Raw genomic sequence first — 17,500 nt, 5'->3', positions numbered from 1 at the left:
CTCAGGGAAGTCAAGACTCTTCATAACAAAAAAAGAGAAAGAAAAGGCACTTCAATGGGCTTTGCTCATTTTCCCTTTGATTTCAGGGAGTGTGGAAAGTCACTGAGTTACAGGGGAGTGAAAGTGGTCCAGGGCTGGCCTCTGCACATCCTGAGCCTCTACAGTTTGCATTTTTGGCAGATGTGACAGCCATAGGAAAAGAATTGGGGGAGTATGGCCTGTTTCCCCTCCCCCTGGCCAACAGAACGTTCATTATGTACCCTGGCTGTTTTCCTCTTTTAACATCTGCCTGAATTATGAGTGAGGATATCTGGTCACTAGAAAGGGAACGAAGATTCCCCTGCCTCTGTCTTGTCTATCAAATGAGGAAAGGGAATGTGTGTGGAACTCACTGGGAATGTGTTGCTGGCTGTTTAGAGGGGTGGGGGCGGGGAGGCTGCAGAGTTCGGGGAGCAGGTGGATGATGGAACCGTCCGACAAGGAAGCCTCGCTCAGGCAGCAGAGCCCAAGTATCTGTGGGACAGCCCAGCCACAGGAGGGGTCTGTCCCGAGTGTGTGGCAGGCAGGAGCTGCTCCCAGCCCAAAGCTGCCCGCCAGCCCACCTGGCTTTTGCTGGTTCCCGCTGAGGCCCGCCTGAGTAGCCCTCTAGTGGGGGCAAGTGGGACCACGCTCCTGTGCCACCAGCTCTGGCCTTGTCCCCATGCTCCCTGTAGACCCTGCCCCAGTGACGTGGAGGGGGCATTGGGGTCTTCTCTGCGGGGGGAAATGCCGCTCTGTTCATGTGCCAGGGCTTTGGTGGCCAGCAGAGGGGACCACCATATCCTTTGCAAAGAACCAGACCAGGGCCTCCTGCAGATGCTGGGCTGCCTGTGGACAGCTGCTGGCTCCTTCTGAGGAGCTCTTGGAAAGTTGCACCAGGGAAGCACGCACCCCGACTGGAGGGGCTGCTGGGGGGACAGGGGTTCCCGGCCCACCCGCTCTGCTGTCGCCTCTGGCCTGTGTGCCACCACCATCTGTACAGGCCCAGGCCTGCGCTCTGCCCACAGTGGGGTTTTGATAATTCTCTACCTTTTTTTGTAATTGCAGAATCATAAAATATTTTAATTTCAAGGTTAGCAATTTTCTCTTGCATACTTAATTTATAATTAGCTGGTTTATAAACCTGTTTTGCGAATATAATTTTACTGTTGCCAAATGTTCTTCATGAATAATTAAGGGCAAATCCCTATTTATCAAATTATTAATATACCTAATAGCCTTGTTTTCATAAACAATGCATTGGAGTTGGATTTAAAGAAAACCTTCTCAGAGGGATCTGGTGTTCGGTTCCCACCGCGGCTGGGCCCCGCTCCCGGCCTCTGCACAGAGGGGTGCTTGTGCTGCTCCGATGTCGTAGCCCCGGCCTTCTTTCCTCCACAAAAGCGCAGGTATCAGTAGCTGGACAAACACAATGGCCATTCACCAGTGGGACCGGGCCTCCGCGGCCTCGTGAACAATGTTGTTATTTGTTCTAGCAATTCACCAGGAGCATTTTGGAAGGAAATGTAACCGCTGAAACCCTCCTTTCAGCCTTTAACGACCTCTTCAAATCCTGCCCCCATCAGGAGTCTACCAGTTTTCAAAGCAAGGAAAGCAACTTGGACATGCGAGTTTGGACCTACGGACGCAAAAGCCACCGTCTCGGGTCCTTCAGTCTGTGGACTGGGACCACGTGAGGTTCAGGTCCAGCAGGTGGACGAAGGGCCGCAGCGTGTGCTGCTCCCCGACAGGAAAGTGGAAAGTCACGCAGAGGGCGTGATGCATGCTCGCGGCACTCCTTCCTGGAGCACGCCCACCTTCCATCGAGGACAGCAACACCCTTCTTCTCCCTGTGCGAGAATTCCAGTCCTTTCCTCACGAAGAGAAGGTCCCCAGCTTAGCCCTATCAGTAGGTTGAACAATTGAAGAAAAATAAGCAAACCACGAGGCCGATGGGGATGTATCAGCCTGGAGCTTCTGTGGCATGGTCCCCGGGCTTCCCTGCTGGACGTTTTAGGGACTGACTGTCTCTGAGGAGTGTGGGGGCGGGTTGGCTGATTTTGTTTGCCTCTTGCCATCCGCCAGGTTTATAGTCAACACTCAAAGGAGGTCGGGGCCGCGGCGCCTCTCTTCTTGGGGCTGGCATGTGCGAACCCACCACTCGCCATGTGTGACTCCATGTGTATGATTCATTCCAGAGCAGTTTTAGTCCTCATAAAATATTCATTTTGGTTGTGCAGGGCCCTGTAATTGCCATCTCTCACCCTGAATTATTTATACCTTGCACAGACTGACAAAGCTTTGCCATGCGGCCCTAGATGAATCAGAAACACGGATCTTTGCTGCCAACAGCATTATAGTTTCACAAAATATGGCACCAGCGTCATTCTGGGCTGCCTCATCTCTAAATCCAGCTTTTCTTGATTTGACATTTTCTTTACTCCTCCATTGTCTTAGCCAGGCAGAAGGGTTGCCTCTTAACTGTAAGCAGCAACCTTTCTTGCTTGCATTATAACCGCTGTGCCTGAGAGAACTAATGTATCTTTATTGCCCTTACTTTTTTATGCTCGGTAACAAGACAGCGCTTGGGCTCACTTTAGAGCCATATATTATACATTAGCGATAAAATGATGCAAATAGTCCTGAATACTCTTCAAACAGATAGTGGAGATCAGGCTGGATCAAGCTGCTTGTCACAAAAACACAAAATGAGAGGTGACGTGTGAAGTTGGGCCGAGTGGCCTGCTCCCCAGCCGTGGGCTGTCACAGGCCTGGGGCTGAGGGTCCCAGGTGGGGCTGTGCCTTGCACGGGGTTCTTTGTGGGCCAGTGCCCCCCACTCTTAGCATCCTAAATGCCTCTATTCATCCCCCTCCTTGCAGCCTCTTCCCGGGGCCTGTGCTTACCCTGACATCTCCATGTTGCAGCCAGGCGCTGACTGGTATTTCCTTCTGTTTCTGCATTCCAGCGTTAAAGGCCCCTCTTGACCAGGGGCACTCGAGTGTGCGTCTCTCTGTCTCTCCCTGCACCCCACACGACAGGAGGAGGAGGACATTGGAATCACATCTGAAGATTTAGGAGAACCGTGTTAATGTGAATGGGACTCTAGTAGCATGAAGCTAGCTCCCCCGGAGACCTTTTAAAACAAGAAGGGAAAGAAACCCAGTTGGCTCTGAATGTCAGGAGCTCTTGTTTCTGGGCAGGGACAATGACGACGTGCAAAAATCCCAGGGAAAAAAATTCCCACATGCCGGAGGGCTGCGGAACAGATAATCTGTGAAATATTCCAGCACAGCTGCCCGGTGGCGTGGGGAGCCGAGCAGGGTTTACCGAGATTTTAACACCTTGGTCCTTCCCCGAGCCACAGAACGGGATTAATTTATGGCTCCTGGCTCATCAACAAAGGGAGGTGAAGAGAGAGGGCTCGGTGCTGTTCCGAGTAATGGATGACCTGTACACACATTTCTCTTGTATATGTTGACACGCAGGAGTAATGACGTTAAGGCTTTGCACACATGTGCCCCTCATTAAGCTGCATTACCTGCATTAAAACTAATAATTGCCACTCAGAGCTGTGCGCCCATTAATCATTTATAATGTTTTAATAAGTTTTTAATCAGGACCTAAAAGGGTAGAGAGCCGCATAGGCAGGTCCGACACTGGTGTCCTCCGTGCATGCACAGGCTTGATTTAAAATGTGATTTTTTTATTAATAATTCAGCCTACAAAGATGATAGTTCTTAATTAAGCAAGCTGGTGTGGAAGGGGGGGAAATGTACATCAGAGGAGGAAAGGATTAACAAGATCTTTCCCACTTGGAGATGGTAAGCAAAAAAGAAAAAACCAAAACACGCCCCCCACCACCACGTTTATTTGAGGACAGTCTCCCCAGCCACCAGGAATCAGGATGGCGAAAGAAGTGTTCCCGTGATCTTCAGATCCCTAAAAACACACACGCGTGTGGTGGGAGAGGCTTGAAACCCTAAGTTGGGATAAGCATAGGCACTTAATCTCTGCACAACCTGTAAAAGTCTCCCCTGGAGCTGGCAACAAGTCAGGGGGGTGCGTCTGTTGTGAGCCAAGTGATGCTGGCATTTTTCTTAAATAAGGAGCTTCGTGATCAGAGCTGGCAAATAGAACAGTGTCCAGAGGGAGAGAGGAAGCTGTTTTAATGAGCCCGCAGCGAAAGACAAAATACAGACTGATTGACAGGGCGCGTGATCTGCTGGGGAAATAATGTCAGCGCCGCGTTGCCCATTAGAAATAGAGAAATAGGTAAAGGGGGGAAGAAAGATAGGCACTTGAAACAAGAACCCTAGTGTAAATATAGTGCACTTCACATTTCTTTTGTGTTGTGCAGTTGACTTCTTTTAAACAGATAACCTTATCAAAACTATCATGAAATATCCGGAGCAGTTGCAGAAAATACTAACTAGAACACTGACAGCAGGCAGAGTGGGGTAGCCGGCGGAGCTTATAGCTCTGGGATGTGCTTGCCTTTCGAGTGTCTACCTGGATTTTACTTATCTGAACACATTAAAACCACCCAGAAAAGTTTAATGCGAGTTATACAAATTTCTCCACACGGAGGACTTGGCTGGGATCTGTTCTGGAACGGGATATTGAACTGGCCGGCAAAGCCATTAAATCCCATCAGATCTCTTTGGCATCATTTTAATGAGAATCATTGCAAAAGTACAAGATCATGGTATCTATAAGTGCCTCTTGACAGCCGCCGCTGAAATTGTGATGAAAAGAAAAACCATTATAGCGGAAGGTTAGCGATAAGGCTCTTTGGAGGGACGGTGGGGCCTAGTGTGGCTCTAGGCTGTGAAGGGTTAATTTTCTAAACCTAATAATGTTCGATAGTGAGGTATTTGTCAGGAGATAAAGAAGTGATAGAATCTGGGAAGTGGGTCCCTTGGCGATTGTACTACAAATATTGTTAATGCGGTGTGGTTACTGCAGCGGAGGGAAGTAAAATCACTGAAGTCCACTAGAGACGGGCTCTGCTACAGTAGAGCCAGAATCCCCAGACAAAGGCCAGTCGTTGTTGAACTGCAAGTCAAGCCATGGATATTTTCAAATCCTCATACATCTACATTTACATGCAGGGCATGGCGCATGCTGGGGAGCACGCACGTGCAGGCCAGGTACTCCCAGCAGGGGACTACAGCCACCCAGACCCCTTGCCTGGGGAGGGGAGCCCCCAACAAAGGACATCTGGGCACAGCTGTAAGATTCGAGCCTGCCGCCCTCTGCCCCTTCGCTATATGACGTCATGCAGGCACTACAAGTATATGAGACCCATAACTTGAAATGTACAAGAATTTAATAAGACTGGTGTTAAAGCAATTTGTCATGGCATATTTGAAGAATAAATCAGACTAATGGAGCAGATTTTTTCTCCCGTATGGCATTAAAGAACGTGAGCCCAGTAATAGCTAATGGCAGGAGTGAGAGAAAAAGAGAGGCCTGACATTAAGACCCTCGCATTTTGGAAATCCAATACGTATTGACCTGTGTACTATCTTAGTGCACAGATCTGATGTCAGCAGAATGTAGTCTTGTATAGGAACTGCTCATTACAGGTTTTGTGAGGGAAGCACATTGTCTGTGAAGCGGCCGAACCCGATCGGCTAGAATTGCTCAGTAATCAATACTCCAGCGACTGATGGCCGGGCATGCACACACCGCAGCTGTGGCCACTGCTTTCAGGGACTTCCCAGTAATTAGCAGGGACCTCGAGAAAGCACTCCACTGGCCACTCTTATCAGTCAAGGAAAAGTCTCTTAAAGGCTCTATCTTTTAATTTGACTCTTAACTATTTCATTTCAACAGCACAGTCAGGGCTGCAGCCACAGACCCCCACGAGGGCCTCGGGTCACGTGCCTCACTCTTGTGTTCTCCTTTGGGGTGGGATATTTTTTGTTCACTGAAGTGATATTGGCATAACATGAAATTAACCATTTTAAAGTGAGCAGTTCAGTGGCATTTAGTGCACTCACAAGGCTGTGCAGCCATCACCACCGCGGAGTTCCCGTTACCCCCGCAAGAGGAAACCCATGAAGCAGCTGTTCCCCATCCTCCCCCACCCCCCCAACCGCCAATGAACTGACTTTTAAAACTGCATTTTCTGACTGTTTTTCAGCACTCACCTTTTCTTGTCAGGTTATTATGTATTAAAATAGCAGTAACTGAAAACATGGGGGCTGGATCTGGAATCAGGCTCTCTACAGCCCCCAGGAACCTCCAGAAGCTGTCACCTCCATGATTCACACACGAATGCTTTGGGTTTTTGATGGATGGCCTGCAGGCCCATCCACTGTTGTATGAGTTTGCTGCTTATTAAGAGCCCTCTGCCTTAAAACTGAAAGGCAGGCTCCCCCTCCCATAAAAGATACCAATATTTTTTATTCTTGACTCTGATTTCCCACATTACCCATAATTGAGGGCCACAAAAGGGGGTCGTCCTTCTAGGACCCAGCCTGTAACCCAGGCATGGGAGGGTCTGCTAAGAGCCAGAGCTCTTTCCTTGCAGTGTGGCCACTTAACCCTGCACGGGGGCAGGTGCGCACCTAGGCGTCACAGCTCAGCTGGGTGAGGCATATTTTCACAGGGCCAATCAGGGTCACACCTTCCAGTGTACAGTGACTCACGTTTTCAAGCACTGGCAAACCTAGTCCTGGAACAGTCTGAAATTTGGCAATTAAAGAAAAGATCCTGTACAGGGTCCCTGAGATGCTAAGAAGTAGATAATGTCAAACATGTGAGAGCCACATGCAAAAAGCAAGCCATTAGAACAGCTCAAAGTTTGCTTTTTTTCCTCAATCACCAGGGTGCGACCGCCAAGCCCACTGCATTTCTAAGGAGACGATCTATTTCTCCTTTGACCAGAGGGAAAGAAATCATTATTGCATGATTAGTGGCTTCAGCTAGGTGAGAACAACAGCGGCAGGGAGATGGTGAGGATGGGCTGTATTAATTATCCAACACTTGCTGGCAAGATAATTTTATCAGTGGTTTGGCCACTGGTAAGTTGTAGCTTTTGATAAAAGTGGATACGTTCTTAGCTACACGGAAACATGAGGGTAGGGATGGTGGCAGATGAAGTGCATCTCATCAGCTTTTCTCTGACAAACCAAATTCATTCCTTATGTAATTGATAACGGCCTTGGCCAATTATTTCACACATTACAATACACAGCGGCCCCTTTACAGGTTTTGCAGGGCTGTAATTAGCTATGCTAATATCCCCTTTATTGGTCCTAATATTGCTCAACACCTTTTGCCATCCTGGAACCCACTAGAGCCCCATGGCCTGTCAGGACCGCTGATTATTGAGAAGGATAGCTTTAATCAAACATAATTGCAGTTAATTTTTCTCTCCTGCTCTCTGTTGCCAGCATCTAATGCCATGGACTCCTTGATATTCCATTAAATTACAATTAAACAGCCTCCTTTGTTTCTGATTGTCCTGAACAACACCACAAAGTTCTGTAGCCGTTTAAAGGAGAGCTGTTTGGTCCTAATTGCCTGCTAGCTCACAAAGGGCCAATTTACACAATACCCATGTAGAATTTAAACAGTTCATAATGTAATGGATATTACACAGGAGCCTAACACTACAATTAAAATGATTTTCATCAGATAGAGAAGCTCTGGTTAATCAGCTTCATAAAAGTAAATATAAATGAACTAATTCATAGCTTAAACACACAGAAATAGAGGAGACTTTGAAATTAGTCACTGCGGTGGGGGCTTGCCCCCTTCTTGTGTGACACCTAGATCGGGCTCCAGTTGAAACAGCTGATCCCATTATTTGTTTTAGCCCAGTTTAAAGTGTCCACATTCCACCACTCCATGCTTATGCTGGCCCTGGAGTTTTTTGTTGGAAACTCCCAAACAAACACAACCAAGACCGGTGTCTGTCTTCCGTGGGTGCAGTGGTGGCTACAACTCTGTTGAGAGCAGTGGAGTAATTGTCCCAGCAGAAATGAGGGCCTTGGGATTCCTAGATTACGCTCAAGACATCCGGGGCGGCACCCAGCTGCCCCTCCATCCCTGTCCTCCCAGGCACTGGGCCCGACTGTGCCATTGGTCCATCTTCACAGGACTCCTGTGAGTTAGTAGAGGAAACCTCCCACAGCTCAGCCTCCTGAAACCAGCCTTCCCAAGAATGAACGGGGTTGCCCATATGGTGCTCAGTCCCGGTCCCTCATTTCATTGTGAAAGAGGAAACCTCATTTCAAAAGTAGTAAGATCACACCTTTCCCCCTTCTGCTGGTTCCCAAGAACTTCCCAGGATTCTGCGGGCTGTTTCCGAGTGGAATGGGCTGGGAAAGCCGTGCCTGGTGTGTAGCAGTTTGTCTCGAGCTGCTGTCTTCCCTCTGCCTGGGAGAAACAAGTAAATAAAGCCCATATTTCAAGCTTGATTTACTCTGGTACCTACTGTGAAAGATGATGACTCTTTAGGGAAATAAAGACAGGGTCAGGGAATTAGTGCACATAATGGTCATTTTGATGACAGGCCAACAGATGCAACGGGAGACACACTGTACACAATTAAGCATAATGTACTAATGACAGGTTAGAATTTTTATCGCCTCTTCGCGATGGAGCAGCAAATCCATGTTTAGCAGTAATAAAGAGTTTATTGGTGCTAAAGCCAAAGATTTTCTGACATAGGGAAGATTTTTCCTTTCATAACAAGAGTATTAAATTCTTTGTGTACCAGACTCTAGAAGTGAGATTTGTAAAGTGGTTGTCAGATATTTCTTAGGAAAAAGCCAATTAAAGGTCATTGAGTAAAGGATGAGAATTACCTTTTGACTTTGCGTGTTGGGCATTCAGTTTTCTCACTGTCTCCCCAAACCCTGAAATCGTGTGGCTCGCAGAGCACCACCTCATTGAAAGCATGCATTCGCTCCTTGTGTAAGTGTGCACAGTGTCAGAGTCATGCATTCACTCCTTGTGTAAGTGTGCACAGTGTCAGAGTCATGCATTCGCTCCTTGTGTAAGTGTGCACAGTGTCAGAGTCATGCATTTGCTCCTTGTGTAAGTGTACACAGTGTCAGTCATGCATTTGCTCCTTGTGTAAGTGTGCACAGTGTCAGAGTCATGCATCTGCTCTATGGTGCCAGCCACCTTGCGAAGACTTAATTGAATCCCCAAGTCAGACATGACCAAAACTGTAGGGTAAGAGGTAAGCGCAGAGCTCCTCTTCTCTCTGCTGAGGCTTCCCCTCTGTCCGTCCCTGTAGATGCTCCAAGAACCTGGCATGGAGCCGCTTGACTGTTGAGCTTACTTTGTGTCACCGGGACCTGTGTGCTCAGAACGGAGGCTGGCCTCTAGGGTTGTACAGCTCTTTCTGAAGCACTTGCTCTTCAGACAGTTTGAATAGAAGCAGAAGCTGTCATTGCCACATCCAAAATAGAGGGAGTGAGCAAGAATGTGTGTGTGTGCATGTGTATATGTGTGTGTGCATAAGTGTGTTGGCATGTGTATGTATGTGTGCACACAGGTGTGTGCATGTGTATGTATGTGTGTACATGTGTGTGTCTGCATGTGCATGTGTACATTGCATGTGTGTGCATAACTGCATGTGTGTATGCATGTGTGTGTTTACGTGTGTACTTCTGTATGTGTGTGCATGCATGTATGCATGTGTATGTGTGTGCATGTGTTTGTATATGCATGTGTGGGCGTGTATGTGTGTGCATAGGTGTGTACCTGCACCTGCTTGACTTGACCCTAGGAATGCTTACTATGTTTCTGGCGTCCAGCACCCAACTTTGTCCTGCTGATTTCTGCAGAAGATGACAGTTGAGGCCCAAGAATGCCAAGCCCAGCTCATCATGACAGAGCCAGTGAGGGCTAGTTAGGCTATCATCAGAACCTGTTCTGCTCTCTTGGAGGTAAAAGGGGGAACTGTCTAGAAGACATCAAGGAATTTAAAGAAACCTCTCTGGAGGGGGGAAAACCTCTCAAATCACAAACAAAGCTCCCGGAGATGGCTCTGTGCAGGTACACTTGCAGACGAGCAGCTTCTCGGGCTGGCGCCTGCACCGAAGATTAGCCGGGTGGTAATGTGTGGTGTAATTGCACCGTGTTGCCGTCCCCGAAGTGAAAACCTAATTGCCTGACAGGACGATAACTTTGTGGCGCCCTCACCTTGTTAGGCCCTTTCTGATGCAGTTCAAATGCAGTGTGGCCGCAGGTGCGCCTAATTTACCTCGCTGCAGAACGTGTGGAGTTTAATTGCACAGTGGTTGTTAGGAAAAATTGGTGGGTGGAATATCAAGTGACTTACTGTATGCTGATGGCAGATGGTGTGAAGAGGCATTGTGAGCTAAGTGTATAGGTGAGGTGAGTTAATAAAAGATGTAAATTCTGGCCTAAAATGGTAAGGCCTTGTGGTATGCAAGAAAATTTAATTAAGTGGCCACCATTCTTTCCCCCATCAATTGGATTTTCTTCTGCTGTAGTAAGAAGTCACCCAGGATATGCTGGGAATGCAGTTAGAGACATGAGTCTTGGTCTGTTGAGTCTTTTTATTTTCTGATATTCTAATTGCCAGCCAGGCATCTTGAATGTAAGAAAATCTTGTGAAACTTTATCAAAAATGATAATCACCAAGTAGGACAGATGATATTTTGGGAGAAAATAGAGAAAGGTTTGTGTTGACGACCTTGCTGGGTGGGATGCTTGGCCGCTGGCAGAGTGGGTATGTCAGCACATACCCCAACTCTGGGGCCTCTTGGTTGTGGCCTTTTCAAGTTGAGGCAGAGGTTGTGTAGGGAGAGACCCCCCCCCACCCACCTGCTTTTCCTGTGGGTGGTGGTAAAGCCCAGCTTCCCAGGATCCCTGAGTTCAGACCGGAAGCCAGCTGGCCTGCAGTGTCACTGAGCATGCAGGAATGGGGAGGACAACATGATGATGTTTCAGTCACAGCATCTCAACACACTGTCAGGACCCCTGAGTCTTCACGCCATGAAACATAAGGGCAAGGCATGGCGGGAAATGGAAAGAGTGCTCACTTCAGCCTCACCTCTCCAGCCCTGCAGAGTGTCTGCTGCTTCTTGCTTTCTGCCTCAGCAACAGTTTCATTACCGCATCAAGAATTCTTGGTTAAAACAACATGTTCCCCAATCAGTTCTTAGATTTTTTTTTTTTTTTTGAGATGGAGTCTCACTGTGTTGGCCAGGCTGAAGCGCAGTGGCATGATCTCCACTCACTGCAACCTTTGCCTCCAGGGTTCAAGTGATTCTCCTGCTCAGGCCCCCAGTCACTTAAAAGCTGTACCCACTGTAACCACTGTAACTCTTTTTTTTTTTTTTGAGATGGAACCCTGCTCTGTCACTCAGGCTGGAGTGCACTGGCACAATCTTGGCTCACTGAACCTCCTGGGCTCAAGCGATTCTTTTGCCTCAGCCCCCCAAGTAGCTGAAATTATAGGTGTGTGCCACCATGCCCAGCTAATTTTTGTATTTTTAGTAGAGATGGAGTTTCATCATGTTGGCGAGGCTGATCTCGAACTGCTGACCTCAAGTGATCCGCCCGCCTCAGCCTTTCAAAGTGCTGGGATTATAGGCACTATGGTAACTCTTAAAATCCATATTTAAAAGTGTGTTTGCTTAGGCAGTGGTAGCCTCTGGAAATAGGGTTGCCGGATGAGATATAGCACATCCAGTGAAATTTCCATTTCAGATCAACAGCAATTTTTTAGTGATGGTATGCTTTGGGACACTCCTATGCTAAAGAATTATTTTTTGCTTATCCAAAATTCAAATTTAACTAGGCATCCTTCATTTTTTATTGGTTGGAGATGGTAGGTCGGGCTGGGCAGATGTTTCCCCTATGGTTAACGGGCAGTTGTGCAAAGATGGAGCCAGGAAATGCCAACACGAAAGTCACAGCTGTTATCGTAAGGCTTGGACATCCATAGCATCAAGGCAAATGCAACTCACTGCTCTCCTGTGTGGCTGTTTCTGGGCGCCTCCTCCCCACCCCTCCCAGAGCCCCTTCTCAATGTCGCCCCCTAGAGGAACGTGAGTGGAAGCGGGTGGGGTTGAGTCTCCACTCCTTCCTGCACAAGAGTGTCTTTTAAAGTTTGTGTCTTTTGTCCAATAACCCTAACAAATATCATCTTTTTGTATTTTTTTATAGATTCTTTCTAAAGTTTTTCCTCAAGTGCAATCAGAACTGTTTGAAGAATGCAGGCAACCCTCGAGATATGCGGAGATTCCAGGTATATATTTCTCAAAGACACATGGACTGTGGTCCTGACTTTTCATATGAAATTTGATTTCCCTAATTTTGCAACTGTTCAGGAGTACTCTTGAGTTCTTTAAGGGCTTGGAAGCAAACTGCAATTGGTGTGTTTGATAAAAATATGCAAATGCTTTAAGAATGATCTGGTATATTCCGTATGCCAGATTCATCAAGTCTAATGTGAGCACAACAGAACGACATCAGCTTTGAAAACATGGCCATGTGAAAACTCTTTTTTTTTTTTTTTTTTGAGGCAGAGTCTTGCCCTGTAGCCCAGGCTGAAGTGCAGTGCTGTGATCTCAGCTCACTGCAACCTCTACCTCCTGGGTTCAAGTGATTCTCTTGCCTCAGCCTCTGGAGTAGCTGGGATTATAGGTGTGTACCACCACGCCCAGCTAAGTTTTGCATTTTTAGTAGAGATGGGGTTTTACCATGTTGGCCAGGTTGGTTTAGAACTCCTGACCTCAAGTCATCCACCTGCCTTGGCCTCCAAAAGTGCTAGGATTATAGGCGCGAGCCACTGTACCTGGCCCATAAGTACTTATTTTGGGATTGATTGATGGATTGATTTTTAGTGGGAGGGGAACTAGAATGCAACCTTTTGGCAGTATTCCAGATCTTAGACCCTCCTCACAGAGGGATCTGGGCCTGCTTAGAACAGACCTCTGCCACTTCCAGAGTGTCTTCCTGGCCTCTGCTTCCTTCCCTAAGGTTTACTGTGTTCTTACTGCCCACATCCCATGCCAACTGCTACTCTCATCGTAAACCCAGGCTAAGTCCTGTCTCTGGTTTGCCTCAGAAGAATTTATTTAAAAGACGGATACAGAGGGGTAGCTGGTGGGGTTCAGGCATAAATTATGATAGATTTATCTCCCATTATGATAGATTCTTGTTTTTCTTGCCTTTTTTGTTGAACAACTAGGAAGCTACTTTAGGGTAGACACATTGGATGATTCTGCGGATTTTAATTGTAAAAATAACCTGGGCTGGGATACAAAAGTGCTGCTGGTACTTACCAGCCAGAGAAGAATTTGGCGGCTGATGGAACCCACCACCAGCTTGGATGAATAGCCCAAGAGCAGAATGGTCCCTGTTTGGGATTTATCCTATTTTCCCATCAAATAGCTCAAAGCGTTTTTCAGATATTTAACTTATGCCTCAGTCCTTTAGTGGATCACGTGACATCTGTCTCCATGCCTGCCGGGTCAGCTGGTCAGAGGAGGCGGGCTCTTTGGGTCTGCCCACCGTAATGTCTGCAGCTGGGGATAGTGCTTCCTGCAAACAGTTGGGCCTGCTTCCATTTGTCACGCACTGGGCTTCACAGGGCACTGGGGATATTGATCCTTCTAAGCAGAATGGAGGTCATGCAGGGCTGAGGAGCTATGTCTTTGTCTCACCGATGACTGAACACAGTGACAGTCACAGGTGATCTGGCGGTTGACTACAGACCCCGTAGTTACTGGAACGTCCTCTGGTCTCTTTAGCTGATCCCCACACCTCTCAGAAGGTGTAACTGGACTTAGGAGGATGTCAGGGCTTACACAATAGCTTCAGCTGGTTTCACAATCTCAGCAGCTTCCTGTAGGTGCTTTGCAGGGCTGGCCCAGGTGAGGCACAGACACAGCTTGCCTGCTCTCTCTGCGGAACTGCACTCTTTTCCCTTCGTGGGTGACCTATATATTGATGACAGAGCAAAGACTGCGTCTTTAAAAACCTTTGTTTTGTTTGACTTCTTCTTTCTTTAACCTATCATGGTTTAGGAACTTACAAAGGGTCAAGTCTACGCCTCAGTGTTAGTCACGCATCTTTGCATCACAATCAGATAATGCATTTGTAGCGTGTCTCCAACGCCCAGGGCTGGGCTTGGCAGGTACACCACGAGGAGGGCACCTGGGTAACCAGGAACAGGCCCTGGATCCTTCACGCAGAGGCTGCCAGGCCCACTCATGGCACCAAAGTGGCAGCAAAGCCACCTCCCACCAGGGCTGCAAAGGACAAAGCCAGTGGGCAGTGGTCAAGAAAGGAAGGCGCTGAGATACCCAAGGCTGGACCTGGGCTGCTGGGGCGGGGCTTCAATATTTTGAGGTTCCAGGTGGCTTACACTGTTGAGACCTCAACAATCCTGGCAGTGCCCAAGGGGAAGACATGTTGAGGAAGCTGCCCCCCATGCGGGTGCTTGGGTGGGGTGCAGTGTGTCCGCCCCTGCTTCATCATCATCCCGTGGAGCCTGAGATTTAAGAAGAAAAGCCGTCACTCGCACATGTCTTCAGATACGAGCATGTGGCTTTGGTTTCTTTATCAAGCCCTTTACAATACTACTTATTTGTATGTTTACTTTTAATTATCTTATATTCAAGGATTCATCGAATACAGTGAGTTGTATTCATTTTGTATTAGGTAACTAGTTTAATTATTTTATTAATAGACTTTATTTTTCTTAGGGAAGTTTAGGTTTATAAAAAAAATTCGGCAGAAAGTACAGAGCTCTCCCGTGTATCCCCATGCGCCGCCCCCCCCATGGCTTCCCTGTTACGCTGGTACAGGACATTCCTTACATCTGATGAGCCAACACTGAGAACTATGATTCACTGAGGCCTACGGTAGCCTGCCTTTGAAGTTCATTTTACATGGCACGTTTTGTCTGGACCTCGCAGGGAAGGTGAACCTCGACTGGGATCCCCTTCCCGTTTCCCACTCAGCTGCACCCGCCACACAATTCTCTGCAGGGCTTTGGTTCCCTAGGGTGGTGCCGGCCCAAAGACTTGGCCTAGTCTGCCCAAACTGTGGCAGAGAGCCGCACCTCCTTCAGGTCCGAGCTGGGCTCAAGCCCCAGGAGTCCTTCTGCAAGACCCAGATTAAATCTGGCCACAGATCTTTGCAACTCCCGCTAGTCTGGAATGAACGTACCACCTCTGTCAGAGAAATCTCAGGGCCAGATTGTAATTTTCTGGTTCCTGGGTCTGTTCAGGGGATGCCATTTCTGGATGCTTGTTTGCAGCTCACCTGGGCAGGTCTGTGGAGTCTGCAAGGTCATCCCTGCCTGGCCCTTTCCGTTCCTCCCTCTACCACAAGGCAGCTGGGGGCTCAGAGGGCCTGATCTTAAGAGGGTCATCTCTCCCCTGGATATCCTTTGTGCCTGGACCTAAGAATGGGAGCCTGTCACCGCAACAGAGAGAACATTCCCTTGGCATCCCAGGGTCCTTGCCAGCCTTTGCAGTGAACTTGAGAAAGGATACCTTTCCAGGATTGAAAACACTCCCACTATTCATATTCAACTCGGCCTTTTCAGATGCAAAAAAGTTCATTACCCAGACATTAAATGTAATTGTAAAATTGACCCAGGGATCACTTCCTGATAAAATGTGGGCAGTAGGAATGTTCTGATTTATGAAGGCTTTTTTGGGCAACTCTGAATCCTCCCAGCTCTTCAAGGGAGGCCAGTCTCAAGTGAACTCATTTTAATTAGATAAACTATCTAATCAATATGTGAACAGATCAATCAAAACAGTGACTTTAAAATGAGTGGCTAGAGGGGTGTTTCTGAAGCTAATGGCTAGAAGAATATTTCTCTGAATTGAATTCACTTGTTAGCATAATAGGAGATTAAACTGTAATTAGTGGAGCAGGTTTTGAAGAGAAGCAATCTTCAGTCAAAACAAAACAAAACAACGCACCCACCCACCCCCATTAGCCAAAAATGCTGTGAACGCACATCAATCAAGCTTCCAGGAGCACTTGAAGTTTCCTTGTGCTCTGCGATATTTAAGATGGCTGTCACTTTGCCTAACAGGGGGCTGTGCTTTTCTTTGCCAATTCCATTTTCAAATCCGCTTCATCTTTGCAGGTTGTTGTATCGACAACAGTCAACGTGGACGGCCACGTGCTGGCCGTGTCAGACAACATGTTTGTGCACAACAATTCCAAACACGGGAGGCGGGCCCGCCGCCTAGACCCGTCAGAAGGTACGGCCCCTTCTTATCTGGAAAATGGTAGGCACATGTTACATGTCTTTTTTTATTTGCGATGCTTCTTTTTCTTTGCACCATCCTTTATGTTCGTTCATGTGGAGTTACTCTCAGCAGGCTCCCACTTTTGGTGAGACCTCCTGCGCTACGGCAGGGCGAGGGGGTGTCCCCGGGGCGGAAGGGGAGACAGCCCTCCTAGGCTTTCTCTTCTCCCAATACTGCATAGTGGGGCATTCCCACGCACCGCCCCCTGCCATGGCCTTCATGTTTCCAAGCTTTCTTTTGCTTACTGCTTTTCTTGCGATTTTAATTTATTTGGTTTTATTTTGGTTTGTCGGAAGCGCCCATCCAGATACCTCGTGCAGGCCCAGTGGGTGGTTACATCCTAGTCCAGTCAGCTCGGAAGGGACAGCTAGGACCATTTCCTGTCCCTGCCTGTAGTGCGTGTGCATGTGATGCACATGTGTGTGTGTGTTCATGCAAGAGTGGGGGCAAGGCGCAGGGGGTGAAATACAAACAAGCATGCTACATTTTTTTTTTTTGACCAAATGCTTTCAATGGATTGACTTCTTGTTTTGCTTGTTAAAAGAGAAGGGTCTCCATAGGGTGATAGGTAGGGAGAAAGGTTCTTGGCTGTCAGGTTGGATTGAGAATCAGGTCAGTACAGTGGGCCTCATTCCGAGCCCACAGGCACATCCCGCTTCCTGCGCTGCACGGCACCCACAATTGAACACATCCCCTTTAGAATAACAGCCATTTTCCCCATTAAACATTTTATAATAATTAGGAGGTTCTGACCGATATGAATTGTTGAGAAAGTAATGTGAGTGTCTTTTAAAGTGAATTGCAAACAACGGCATGATTGAATCCTTTAGAGCAAAGAGCCCGTAAAACTACGTGGTTTTAAGACAAATCCCCTATCCCGAGGTCCCACATTTGAGACCCACACAGGAGGCAGGAGATGCACATGCGGGAAAATGAATGAAGCATGTGCAGATTATCAGAATGAAACGTGATTCAGACAAAACTGGAAGACGATTTATGAATCTGCTGTGGTCCACAAAAATAAACTAATTTGTTTTTCTACATTAATAAGGTATAAGAGAACAAAAATATCATAATTAAAGGTCGCCCTAAGCACCAGTGTCATTAGAGCCTGTGACGTATTGTTTTTCTCCTTCCCGTGCTCTGAAGGTAGGTGTGTGTTTTGCTTAGCAACCATCACTAATGAGGTTCACAATTAAGA

The 17,500-nt window shown here is 47.5% G+C and overlaps 1 protein-coding gene across 11 annotated transcripts in view; it reads left to right on the top strand.

The window, feature by feature from the left end:
- The window catches only part of EBF3 (EBF transcription factor 3), a 127,270-nt gene that overhangs the window by 73,182 nt on the left and 36,588 nt on the right, over window positions 1-17,500 (top strand). For 6 of the 11 annotated variants that reach the window (XM_032282018.1, XM_032282015.1, XM_032282014.1 and 3 more), the window contains exons 7-8: window positions 12,185-12,266; window positions 16,134-16,278. In XM_032282018.1, the coding sequence (XP_032137909.1) occupies window positions 12,185-12,266; window positions 16,134-16,278 (227 nt within the window). The remainder of the gene's footprint in view (window positions 1-12,184; window positions 12,267-16,133; window positions 16,279-17,500) is intronic. The other 5 variants (XM_032282019.1, XM_032282017.1, XM_032282020.1 and 2 more) reach the window with 1 other exon arrangement.

This window comes from Sapajus apella, unplaced genomic scaffold, assembly GCF_009761245.1.
Source record: "Sapajus apella isolate SASKATOON/1434 unplaced genomic scaffold, GSC_monkey_1.0 scaffold13, whole genome shotgun sequence".
Taxonomy (NCBI): Eukaryota; Metazoa; Chordata; class Mammalia; order Primates; family Cebidae; genus Sapajus; species Sapajus apella.
This window is presented reverse-complemented; position numbering and strand designations above follow the sequence as displayed.